The sequence below is a fragment of the Euprymna scolopes genome, chromosome 5 (assembly GCF_053919585.1).
Source record: "Euprymna scolopes isolate OS-2025 chromosome 5, ASM5391958v1, whole genome shotgun sequence".
Lineage (NCBI taxonomy): Eukaryota > Metazoa > Mollusca > Cephalopoda > Sepiida > Sepiolidae > Euprymna > Euprymna scolopes.
Window position 1 is genome coordinate 29,575,134 of NC_136486.1, and position 14,762 is coordinate 29,589,895.

The 14,762-nt window shown below is 34.4% G+C and overlaps 1 protein-coding gene across 4 annotated transcripts in view; it reads right to left on the minus strand.

The window, feature by feature from the left end:
- Window positions 1–14,762, minus strand: part of LOC145276758 (proto-oncogene tyrosine-protein kinase receptor Ret-like) — a 648,944-nt gene that overhangs the window by 349,700 nt on the left and 284,482 nt on the right. For all 4 annotated transcript variants that reach the window (XM_080128005.1, XM_080128004.1, XM_080128006.1 and 1 more), the window contains exon 2: window positions 1,284–1,529. In XM_080128005.1, coding sequence (XP_079984131.1) covers window positions 1,284–1,529 — 246 coding nt within the window. The remainder of the gene's footprint in view (window positions 1–1,283; window positions 1,530–14,762) is intronic.

The window sequence follows — 14,762 nt, forward strand, 5'->3', positions numbered from 1 at the left end:
GGATATGTACGAGGGCCTGCAGGTCGGCACTGTCGGAACATGGAGGGTCCTATACATAGCCCCATTTGTGCAGGTTACCCCGTGTTTTTGGCAACCTTCACTCGAGCCTGATTGAATGTTATTGACGATTTTGGGGGAGTTCAGAGTATTGTTATCGTCTTTAAAAGACTCACTCAATCAATCAATCAATCAATCAATCAAAATATATATATATATATATATATATACATTTACTATAATAATTATACACTTATATATATGATTATTTACTATAATAATTATTAACTACCTACAGATGCAAGTGTTTCATCCTTTCGGGAATCATCAGTGCAGGATGTCACGATTAATACCGGTCGATAAATTCTAACCCAACAACGAAGCCATCTCTGACTCCATTAGTAAAGACCAATATTCAATCGGCCACCGTTAACCGTGAGAAATACTGTTGAAATTTAAACATTTATTTTTAAATGTTTTTAACGTCTGTCAGAGTGATCTAATCATCATATGATGATCTGCACACACACACACACACACACTCTCACACACATATATATAGAGAGAGAGAAAGAGAGAGAGAGGGAGAGAGAGACGGACAGACAGACAGACAGAGAAAGAGAGAGATTCATTTTTAATCATTTTACTTTTGCTGGGAAACGAGCATTATACAAGATGCAATATGTTGATCCGCTTTTATAGACTTTTTAAAAAATTCTAGCCGTTAGTTTATGTGCAGTAGCTTTCTTTTTTATTATTGCATTGGATTCACCGATTTTATTCGGTGACTAGTTTTTTCAATTCTTTTTCATGAGTCGAGTTTTTTTTCCTATAATTATTGAAATAATGGAGATCTTCCGAAGATTCCAGTTTCTTTTCATGCCGTAACTAAGACCTTAGTATTTTGTTATTTTTTTTTCTTATCAGCTTTGTTTAACCAAGCATCATTATGGAACTTCTAACAAGGTTGTTTCTTTTTCCTTTTCCCATAATACTATGTCAGGTTTAATAGCTTCGTTTTCTAGCAACCGAGCTGTAGGTATTACATAGTGCAATAGAATGTGCTAGTGTGTGTTTCTTGGAATCTACCGAAATTATTTCAGTTACTCCTATAATAACTATAACTGGAATGATAGAGATCTTCCTTAGATTCCAGTTTCTTTTCATGCTGTACATGAGACCTTGGTATTTTGTTATAGTCTTCCTCTCAGCTCTGGTTAACCCAGCATCATAAAGTAAACCCACGTGTGTAACAATTGATGAAGATGAAGTGTTCAAATACTCACATGATGGAACGGGATACTTGAGGGAATCGACCGTGATCCAGCCATCACCGTCGATGTGGAAATGTATTAATTCGGAATCTGTTTCTTTTCCATCGATAATCAATTTTGTAATTTTAAGCGTGGGCCGTAAATCGCTTGTGTCGGTCATATTGTAAAGCAGCTGCACCTTGGCAACATTCTGGCCGAGCCGGAAATGCGTCACCACCGATTCATATGGATTCTGGACAAAATATAACGCATCTGCACCTGTAAAGAGACAATTTCGCAATATTAGTCTATATAAATAAAATATTAGATGTATGTATGTATAAATAAAACAGATGTATGTATGGGAAACAAATATATACGACACCATTCCTGCAAAAGAGGAAGTAATAGCTAACATTATAATCTCATTACAACTGGACTGATATTAAACTCTCTCCGAAAGGGGGAAGTAATTCCTGGGAAGATGATATAATGAAAAAAAAGTTGATACCACACGATCACTCCTTCTGAATAGTTATAACTAGTGCTGTGACAACAGCGTATTCTTTTCATTGTTTTGACTCTCAAGTATATATCCGACACAGTAAGACACATTCAATCAACCGAGAATCACATCCGTCTATAACATATAAGATACTAACGGATATATACTCAACAGTCAAAACAATGAAAAGAATATGCTGTTGTCACAGTCCTAGTTATAACTAATAACGAATAGACGGATGTGGTTCTCGATTGATTAACTGTGTCTAACTGTGCCGGATATATACTAGAGAGTCAAAACAATGAAATAAAAGTCCTCTTGCCATAGCCCTAGTTATAACCAGAAAACTACCAAAGATATCACGAGTAAAATCTTTGTTTGGATGAATAAATAACGCGTACAAAAATGTGTCGGCAAGTTGAAATGCAAAAATGTTCACTTCTATTACTTTTGCGCATGCGCAAATTCATTCATCTCGGTGTAGTTATATTTTAATTTTTTTTTTTATCTATCTATCGATGGCTTAAACGGTATATAACGCGGCTGGGGCGCTGAATGTTTTGGTTCCGATTCTAGCAGATGAGTCCCCAAATCTTTTTTAACTTTTAAAATCAGCATCCATATATAAGATACAATATGAGAATTTTCTCTGTAATAAAAAATACAAATCTGCATTAATTAAAATATATTTAAGCGTATTTTATGAACGGGCAAGCTGCCCCCCCCTCGCTCGTATTTGAATAAAAATGAGCCTGAATAAACATATTCGTCGAGGTCAAATTGTTTTCAAGAATATTATCAATTACTAGCAACCGTTATTTACCTCTTTCCCTCCATAGGAAGGTGTAAAATAAGGTCGGAAGGTGGTGAGTGTCAAACCACTGCCTTTAATGTAGGAGCACTTTTACCTTTTTTTACATAGGGGTCACCACTTATCAAGGCCCGGAAGCCACTCGGGGATGAGGGGTATTGTGTGTACAATAATCAATGGGATAATATCGTAGTAATAGTTGGTATTGGAGATTTGACAAAGTGTCTTACTTAAGGGGGCGATCAATCAGGAATTTGTTTATGTTGGACTTGAAGACATCAAAGTTGTAATCAGGTGGGAAACAGGCACGCGGAAGAGAATTCCACAGCTTTGCACTTCTCAGAAAGAAGCTTTGTTCATGGAATCTACGTTTTGATTTAGGCCAAAATAAAGAGTGGGGGAAATTACTGCCAGTGGTTTTAGCTAGACGGGTGTTTATCGTGAAAGATTGGCGAGGGGGAACCAGAAATTGGAGCTCGGTCGAGCACTTGCCATGGAAATAATGATAAAACAAAGACAAACTCGCAACATCCCTTCTGTGGGAGAGAGGTTGCAGGAAAGAGAAAGGGGCATTCCCGCTAAGCCATGAAGTTTATTTTGTACTTTGTCAAGGCAGGATAGGCTGTTTTGAGAGCTCCAGCCCAGATGTGGCAGCAGTACTCTATCTTTGGACGTACGTGGCTTTTATATAGATAGAGAATTGCATCAGTAGTGAAATATCTTCTGGAGTTGTAGAAGGATCCCACCATTTTCCCAGCGGCCCGGGCAACAGACTTGATATACGTGTTCCCTTTCAGATCAGGAGTAAAGGTCAAACCTAGCAGCTTGTCAAAACATGAAGCCTCCCCAAGACGAGAGCAATCCATTTCAATTGATGCTAGTTGAGGATCAGAGCGTTGATGATGTAAAGATAGAAGCTTGGTTTTAGATGTATTAAAAGTAACCAGCCACCTCTTCCCACACTGTACCACGCGCTCAAGATCAGAGGAGAGAGAATCAGAGGGGGCTTTGTCATTTACAGCCTTTGATGTGTTGCCATAGATAGTTGTGTCATCAGCATAGATGTCAAGGAATGATTAAAGTATGTGTATTTGGAGATCATTGATGTAGATTAAGAAGAGAGTTGGGCCCAGGATGGACTCCCTGGGGGACTCCAGCATTAATACTGTGGGCCTCTGATTTCTGCCATCAACCACTACTCTTATGGACCTATCAGAGAGAAATGGTTTAATTATTGAGAAAACATTTGTGAAAGAAAGAATGGACTAATTATTGCAAATCGTCTGAGCGCCTTTTCCAGGGAATGTAAATGGGTTGCTCGGGCATTTTCTGCAGGTCGAAATGCCCCTCCTCGAGGGGGTCTGATTTCTCATTCCAACTTTTCGAGCCTAGTATCACAGTTCTTGCGATAGGGAGGAACTAGATACCTCCAAAGGAATAAATGCGAAAGTTTGTTTAATTTACCACCGCTATTTAAACCAGCAATACAATATGCTATTTTGAAATCCAATCTATAAAAGGTTGTCCGTCTGTCTGTCTCCATGTTTGCAAACTCTAGTTCTTCCGAAACTAAAAGTCGCAGAGCGGCGCTAGGCGCCTCAAATGATTGGATCTTTGCTACCGTTCTGTTATAGGTCTTTAGCTGGTTGTAATAGTTTTAAGAAGTCAATAATGGTTCCAAATTGAACAAAACGTCATACATTTTGTATATTAATATAAGTTTATTTTAAATTTTAAGGAGCTTGGTACAGTGGTAACGTCACCATCTTTGAATGCTACAGTTGCGGTTTCGATTTTAGCTAATAGTAACGATATACATTTTTTTTCCTTTTGAAATCACGACTCCATAATAATATATACGAAATCTGGACAAACGTCCGGGCACTAGTCTAATATATAAAAGACGAAATTTGGACAAGTTAAAATATCATATTTAAGCGTATTTTACGACCGAACAAAGCAGACGCCCCCCTCCACCGCTAGTATTGTATATTTTTATAGACGAAATGCTTATATACAGACCTTTATATGTCTAATGTGAATAACTATTTGCAAACATTTCATAATAATGTGTTTTGCTATTTACTATAAGTTTTAGTGTCCTATATTTTTAATATATGCATACAATAATTTTGTTTATATTATGCAGTAATTAATTAAAATGATTTGATAAACAAAGGACATATTATGAATCCGTTCTTAAAATATTCGGTAATTAATTTTATGGGGAGATAATTTAATTTAAACTAAAAAAATATACATGAAGTATACACACGAATTACGAAATAAGAGAGGCCAAATGACCTTCTCCTCTGTATCACACACATACACTTTCTTTCTTTCTATCTATCTATCTATCTATCTATCTATCTATCCAGTTATCAACGAAAGAGGGGAGAAGATGGCTTACTGTTTCTACATGTTATCTACTGACGTAATATTTTCTTATTATGTACAAATTCAATGAAAATATTGTAAATTAAATTTTAAAAAAATAAGCACACATACACACACCATCGCGCAGGCGAGTTGATTTTTTTCAATTTAGAGTTACCACTTATAAAGGCCCAGAGACCACTTAAGGATAAAGTTTTATACGTGTTAAGTGAGGTAACATTGTGATCATCGGTGATGGTGGAAATTGGGCAGAAATTTAAAAGGATGACTCAGCAAGAACTTGCTTATGTTGGACTTGAAAACGAGGATGTTATAGTCAGCTGGGAAGCAGCACTACGGTATTGTTTTCCACTGACGAGTGATTCTGGCAAAAAATCTTTTTCTCGTAGAATTTTCGTTTAGATTTTGGCACAGATAGCGACTAAGGAAAATTGTTGATAGTGGTTGTAGCTAAACGAGTGTTTGCAATAAATGTTTTACATTGGGAGTTACATGACATAATAATAAGTCATAATGTGATTAAGTTTTTTCTTGCTGTTTATAACAAACTTATGATCGAAATAAAATAAATACGTATCAGATACGTTTGAAGCCTACACAACGCATTGCAACTTCTCTCCCACAGAAGAGACGTTGCGAACCTGTATTCGTTTTATCGTTATTTCCATGGCAAGTGCTCGTCTGAGCTCCAATCACTGGTCCCCCTCGCCAATATTTCACGAAAAACATCCGTCTAACTGAAACCACTCTCAATAATTTTACCCACTCTTTGTCTATGCCTAAATCAAAACGAAGATTCCAGGAACAAAGCTTTTTTCTTAGAAGTGCACGTCTGTGGAACTCTGTTCCGATTGCCTGTTTCCCACCTGACTACAACTTGAATGTCTTCAAGTCCAACGTAAACAAATTCCTGATAAACCGCCCCCTTAAGTAAGACACTCCATTGCTAACTATTACTATGATATTATCCCATTGATTACTGTACACGCAATAATCCTTATCCCCGAGTGGCTACTTGGCCTTGATAAGTGGTGACTACCATGTAAAAAAAACACAGATATTTATCTTGTTTGAAATTCATATCAAAATTTATAAATATATTTCGAAGATACACTTCATCATCAGTATGACTTTCTTTCTTTATTTTTTTTTTTTGTCATGTTGTTGTTGGAGCATAGAATCAGTAGAAGTCCGTTTGTTGTTTTTACGGTAGTCTTTTCAAATGTCAGAACGGTGCGTTTTTCACGCGGAATTCACGTTAGGGTCTGTGTTCTTTGATAGAGGCGCTGGTTGAGTTTGAATAAAATGAATACGTATTAGATACGCTCGAAGCCGAAACAACGCATTATTACAAAATAAACAGATATGTATCTGTTTATTTTGTAATAATGCGTTGTCTTGGCTTCAAACGCATCTAATACTTATTTATTTCATTCAAACTCAACCAGCGCCTCTATCAAGGAACACAAACTGTATTATGACCGAAATGTTTTATATTTAAAATTCTGATTCCAAGTATTTCAAGTAGCGAATTTTGCGAAGAGATAACGAACTGCCAAAACGAACGAACTCGTGGAAAATAAAACCGAAATTATAAATAAAATAATAAAATATAAGATAAAATCGATAAGCGACAATTTCTAGATATTTCAGCTGCTAATATTCTTGTTCGGACGTTCAGCGAACTGCGTAGACATAGACAGCTTTACGTTTATGAAATGGGGCAAGTTAGGTCGGTACAAATATGAAATCTCGAAATGCGCCAGTCGGATCTTTATAAACCGTTTCCTGCAGCAGTATCACTTTGGATGGCGCCGGAGGTTAGGGTTAGGGTTAGGGTTAGGGTTAGTCCGACGATATAACGCAGGCTAATATTTTGGCAGGCGGGGAAATCTGACGCGGTTCTCGCGGGAATTCACGAATGGTAAGTTTTTAGCATATGTAAGACAGACGTAAGGCGCAAAGACTGACTATCGCACGCTCGTGTGTTTAGATACACACAGGGACATAACAAAAATCCCCCCCGACACACACGCACACTATATATATATATATATATATATATATATATATATATATATATATATATATATATATATATATATATATAATTATTTACCATAATAATTATTTATTAAATACCTACAGATATTTTCGGGAATCATCAGTGCAGTTTGTAACAATTAACACCAGTCGATAGATTCGAACCCGGCAACAGAAACTTTATTACCAAGGATCTAATCCATTCGGCTATCGTTAACCGCGAGCAATCTTGTTGAAATTAAACATTAATTTTTTAAAATGCTTTTTAACGTCTGTTAGAGTGATCTAATCATTATATGATTATCTGCCCATAACAGTTAAATTGACCGACTTTTTATTTCAACTGAAAGTGTCCAACGATAGGAAACGAGTTTACTATAATAATTATTAAATACCTAAAAGCACTAGTACTTCTTCCTTTCAGGAATCATCAGTGCAGGGTGTCACGATTAGCATCAGTCGATAGATTCGAACCCGGGAACAGAAGCCATCTCTGGCTTCGTTAGAAAGGACCTAATTTATTCGGCTAACTGCGAGAAATCTTGTTGAAATTTAAACATTTTTTAATGCTTTTAACATCTGTCATATATATATATATATATATATATATATATATATATATATATATATATATATATTGTGTGTGTATGTGTGTGTAAAAGGAGTTGTGTTAAAGCCTATGCCGATGCATTAGTTAATATATATTTTTTTTACATGGAATTCATAACTTATCAAGGCCCAATGGCCACTCGGGGATAAAGGTTATTGTGTGTACAGTAATCAATGGGATAGTGTAGTAATAGTATTGGAGAATTGATAAAGTGTCATTACTTGGGGGGGGGGCGCGGTTCATCAGGAATTTGTTTGTGTTGGACTTGAAGACATCCAGGTTGAGGTTGGGAGGGAAACAGGCAAGCGGAACAGAGTTCCACAGGCGCGCAGTTCTAAGAAAGAAGCTTTGTTCATGGAATCTACGTTTTGATTTAGGCACAGATATAGAGTGGGGGAAATTATTGACGAATAATTAAAGAATAATGAAATATTAGAAGTTATTTTCAATAATTTTCAATTATATTACATGTATTTACGAACATAATGTGTCGTACAATATGGTAAGAGTTTATGTTCCTAACTTTCGAGAGTAGTATCTCTTCTTCAGGGGAGAATATTAAAAAACAACATATACAACTGTTTGGCGATGCTTTTCTTGGGTCTGTTTTATTTTTTATTTATTTATTTATTTCCGGAAGTCAGTGTCAAATAAATATCCATGATACGAGTTTTAATAAATATTAAGTATTGCTCGGAATTATTGTATTTTTTTTAAAATCTACACAGATGATCAATTTTTGCGTATTATACTTAAAGTGTTAATGACTACGTAGTGACCTCCCTTACACCGTTTCCTTTATGCAAAAACAGATATTACACGACACTAATACAGCAGTCATTAACACTCCTAAGTACACACTTTACGCGTAATACGCAAAAATTAATTGTTTATATACATAAAATAGATACAATAATTCCTTACAATTCATCAGAACTCGTATTCTGGAATTGATTTGACAACCAGTCTGCGACACTGACTTCCAGAAATAAAGAAATAAACAAAAAAAAATAAAGCAGACAAAAAAAGCTAAATAAACATAATATAATTGAAAATTATTGAAACTCCTTCCAATATTGTCATTATTCTTTTATATACTATATTTTATATACTAACTCGTGTTTACAGTGTTTCTCACGAACTGCATTGATATAGCCTTCAAACAAAACCTCTTTTACACTATACACAATGCTTCAAGCAAACTACATCATCCTTTTCCTATATATAAATATATACATATATATGTATATAGGTAACATACTTAGAATCTTCTCTACTCTTCTAATGATAAGCATCAGGCTTCGAAATACGATGATCTAAAGAGTTCTCACTTATTCAACACCCCTAATTGATGTATAACCTTATTAAATAAATGAATAAATCTATATATTGTTTTCATACCTTAATTTTATCTCTTTATTGACTTCTACATAAGCACCCAAACAATTTGTTGAGCCTTGTATTATCCCGATAAGTCTTCTCTTAAAGAATTGATTTTATTCTCTTCTAACTCCCCAATTTACATATATATCACATATATATGCATATACAATATACATAGAATACATATATACATATATAATATATATTATATATGAATACATATAACCCACACAGACATATATATAATTATTTTAATATATATATATATATATATATATATATATATATATATATATATATATATATATATATATATATACTAGCAAAAGTACCCGTCGTTGACTGGGTTCAAAAACAGCCTACAGAAAATGGACTCTGATTTATGAAAGTATGATAGGTTATGAAAAGGAAGGGTTGTAAAGAGATAGCTTCGAATTTGGGGGTATCAAAACCAAAGCAAAATATGATGAAAGTAAAAATAAAATAGATAAACCCCATAATTTATTATACCATACCTGTTCACACTGAAACGCTTATCACAATATTCTGTGGATCTATATTAATAAACCTTGTTAAACTTTGTGACATATTTCCATTCTATGGAGGTCAGGCGAGAACGAACACCCCATAATTTTATTATACCATATTTCTTCAAACTGAAACATAATTATCAAAGTATACTTTAGCAGAGAGATATGAAAAGTCTTTATTAAAGTTTGTGCCTATTTCCATTCTATGGAGGCCAGGCACGAACACAGACCCCACAATTTTATTATACCACCCCTATTTACGTTAAAATATACTTATCAGATTATTCTTATGTACATCTATATCAAAAACACTTGTAAACGTTTTTTTCTAATTTTTAAATTTTTTATTTCAATACTTTGTGGACCAGGCGCTTACGCCGACCCCACAATCTTAATGAATCATCATTATGTCAGATCAAACATACCCATTCCTGTGTCCCGATACATCTTCTATCATTATATGGGATCAGTTTTCTATAATAGTCAACCATATAGGAGCCTATTCGTGACCAGACACACACAGAGATATTCAGCTTTATCTTATATACATATATAAGATGAGCTTTCCATTAACGCTGATAAAGCAGCGAATGAAATCATTTTACAGAAGTGGTCTAGCAAAAGAGGGCGGTCTTAAATATAGTCATCCACATACAGTACTGTTTCGCCGTAACACATCTAATCAGTGCAGTTAGACTAACACCCATCCTTAGCCAATGGTTGAACCTACAGCCATCTAGTTAACATATACCAATCCATCTATCTATCTATCTATCTATCTATCTATATATATATATATATGTATATATGTATATATATGTATATATATATGTATATATGTATATATATGCATATATATATGTATATATATGTATATATGTATATATATATGTATATATGTATATATATATGTATATATATGTATATATATATATGTATATATATGTATATATATGTATATATGTATATATATATGTATATATATGTATGTATATATATATATGTATATATATATATGTATATATATATATATATATGTATATATATATGTATATGCATATATATGTATATGCATTTTATATTTGGGATTAGCCGGGAAAAATCGGTGCAAAAGTGAAAATTTAAAAACAGAAATGGAATTTGCCATTATTTTCTCCTTTAGTCCTTATATTCCAGGATCTTTCTTTTATGGGTCTGTAGCCGGTAAAATTGTCTTTTTAGAGGTCAAAAAAAGGTGTCAGAATAGAAAAAAATCGGTATGTATTTAGTACATTCATATTTATTTTTTATTTTTAATTTATAATCAGTTTTTATGCCTGCCACGTCGGTACAGTGGTAACGTTACCAGCTGTGAATGCTATAGTCTTTCTTTTCGGTTTCAATTCTAGCTGATGACTCTTAAATTTAAATTTTTACTTTTGAAATCATGACTCTGTAGTAATATAACCGAAATCTGGACAAATTAAAATATCATATTTAAGCGTATTTTGCGCCCGGACAAAGCTGTCTGCCCCACATGACCGCTAGTTATTTATATCTATATATCTATAAAAGTGAACGCGTCTGTGTGTGTACATTTCCCTACGCAATATTTTAGTCTACAGACTAGAAATTTGATATACAGGGTACTGAGATTTGGGAAAATTTATGTAATGAGTTATCGGCCAGATATTTTTCTGTTAAGGGGGGTAAAGTTCAACGATTTGACCTTTGAGAACTCTACCAAACTACTCCGACAATTTTGGGTCTAAAAACCCTTGAAATTTTAGATATAGGTTCCTTGGACATGGATCTAACTTAATAACTTTATTTGAGCTTAAAACAATAAATGTTAAGGGGGCATAATAGGGGTCAAAGTTAACAAAAATTGACTGCTTTTTTGTTTTTTTGTTTTTTTGCTTTTTGTTTTTTTGCTCAGCATACACCTCTAAACACTCGGGCAACGCCGGGAACCCATGCTAGTTGTTATATAAATCATTTTTTGAAGGAGTCCATTTTTTGAAGGATGCTTTTGAACCCAAGTACCGACGAGTATTTCTAGTATATATATATATATATATATATATATATATATATATATATATATATATATATATATATATATATATATATGCAGTGATGATCATATTTATTGGCACGGTAAAATAAAAGTTAAATTTTGTCTAATAAATTCTAAAAAAAGGGATTAAATTAAAGAAAATAACAAAGTATATTATGTATTTTTAACTGGCCTTTCCGATGCAGCAATCGGATTTTAGAAAAAATAAATAACAAAGGAACAACAAACATAATTGCAAAAAAACCTTGTTCAAAATTATTGGCACGATTTATTTAATAATCAATTGTATGGCCTTTGGCCTTGATTACCTTCCTCAGTCGCTTTTCATAGTTTACAACCAAGTTGTTGCACACTTCAGTAGTAATTTTAGCCCACTCTTCCTGACAATAATCCTCCAATTGAATAAGATTCTTAGGCTTCCTTTGCATTACCCTCAATTTTAATGTTCTCCATAAATTTTCAATTGGATTAAGGTCTGGGCTTTGTGATGGCCACTCCAAAACATTAATATGATTGTCCTCAAGCCATTTCTTAGTCAGTTTAGCCGAATGCTTTGGGTCATTGTCTTGCATAAACCACCAACGACGACCAAGTGAGAGCTCTTTAGCAGAGTCTTTCAGGTTTTGATCCAATATTTTAACATAATCTTCCTTTTTTATGCTACCTGTGACCTTAACAAGTCGCCCTGGTCCAGAGGCATCAAAGGATCACCAAAACATCAAACTGCCTCCACCGTGCTTCACTGTGGGTATGGTGTTCTTAGGCAGGAAAGCTTCGCCAGATTTTCTGTAAATATAAGACACTTTATTATGGCCAAATAACTCTATTTTCGTTTCGTCAGTCCATAGAACACGTTTCCAGAATGCAACATCTTTATCAATATGACGTTTTGCAAAGGCTAGCCTTGCTTTCAGGTGCATAGGCTTCAATAAGGGAGTCTTTCTCGGACGACATGCTTTTAAACCAGCTCTCTTCAAAACTCTACCAACTGTATGTCGAGATACATTCACTCCAGAGGTGCTCTGTTCATCAACAATCTCCCCAACAGAGATCCTTGGGTTTTGTTTTACTTGTCGAACAATTTTCCGTTCATCTCTTGGGGAAAGAATCCTTTTTCTCCCTCTACCCTCTAAACTCATAACGTGACCTTGCGATTTGAACTTGTTTATTATGGCTATAACAGTGGATTTGGGAAGGTTTAGCTTCTTTGAAATCTTATCATAGCCCTCCCCATTGGTATGGCATGCTACAACAAGCTTCCTGACGTCTTCGCTGTGTTCCTTAGTTTTAATCATGGCGATTGAAAATTATAATTTAGTCACTTATAATAGTTTATATAAATCGCTATCTAAAAATTATCTGAAAAAAATTATTCACTGAATTAGCGTTAAACAAGCATAATATGGCTATAAAAAAGTTCAGAAAGCACGTAAACCGGAAATTGATTGATATTATACTGATACTAAAAGAAAAACAAAGCCGTGCCAATAATTTTGAACAAGGGTTTTTTGCAATTATGTTTGTTGTTCCTTTGTTATTTATTTTTTCTAAAATCCAATTGCTGCATCGGAAAGGCCAGTTAAAAATACATAATATACTTTGTTATTTTCTTTAATTTAATCCCTTTTTTAGAATTTATTAGACAAAATTTAACTTTTATTTTACCGTGCCAATAAATATGATCATCACTGTATATATATATATATATATATATATATATATATATATATATATATATATATTATGGCAGTAGAGTTTAGTTTCCTAGTAGTATATTCAATGAAACAACATATGCCTACCAAAAAGTGCTCAATGAGTAAACAGAGCAGGTATATTAAATTTATTTATACAAACATCGATGGCTACATATGTGCATACATGTTTCTGTAATAACCCGTTATTCGGGTGATTACGTCTTCAGGCTAAGAATTACCTGTTCGAGGGTAATTCTTGGCCTGAAGACGTAATCTTCCCAATGACGTGTGATTACAGAAACATGTATGCACATATGTAGCCATCAATGTTTGTATAAAAAATTTCTTTCTTAAAACTGAACTATGCAAAGCGAACCTGCTTTTCAGCTGACTGCAACATGGTCGTCATTAAGTTCAATATAAACAGTTCTTGATGAGCCGCCCCTTTAAATAATCAAATTCTACTTAATTTTCCCCAATACCGTTGTTGTCTCATCAACAATCTTACACTCATGTATCCTTATGCTGTAGACCTTGATAAGTGATGACTCCGTTGTATATCTCTCTCTCTCTCTCTCTCTCTCTCTCTCTCTCTCCATATATATATATATATATATATATATATATATATATATATATATATAAATCTGGGTAAAAAATCAAACACAGAAGACCACTTTGACGTTGCAATGGGGGCCTACAATAGTGCAGACATCTGCGAATTAATAGGCCTTTTCTTACTAGAGACCCTAAACAAGAAATTCCCTAACCATATATTCGGCCTGTATAGGGAAGACGGCCTTTGTCTCTCCCGCGATCACAACGGAATTAGCTTAGATAAGCTTAGAAAATATCTAACCAAAACATTTCATGAACTAGGTTTTAAGATAACTATTAGCACCAACTTACACGAAGTGGATTTTCTAGACACAACTCTAAATCTAAAAAATAAGACACATAAACCCTTCCACAAAACCAATGAGGCACTCCGATACATAAACAAAGAATCCTGTCCCCCCCTACGGTCTTCAAAAACATGGTTGCCAGCATCAGCAAAAGAATCTCCACGCTCTCATCAAACGCCGACATCTTCAACCAAGCAGCCCCATATTACAATGAAGCGCTCCAAAAAAGCGGATTCAGGAAAATAATCAAATACCAGCCAAACCAAAACCAGCCAACAAAAGACAGGCGCAACAGGGAGCGGAACATCAGTTGGTTCTCACCTCCGTTTTCCCTCAACACAAAAAGACGAGTAGGGCACCTATTCCTGAAACTGCTAGACAGAAACTTCCTTCCACAACATAGACTGCACAAACTGTTCAATAGAAACACGATTAAGGTCAGCTACTCCACCGCTCCATTGATTAAAAAGATCATCACAAAGGAACGCAATCAAAATGAAACTGAGGGCTGCTTCAGGGAAGACTGCCCCTTAGAAGGAAAATGCAAGGTGAAATCCCTCGTATACGAAGCGATA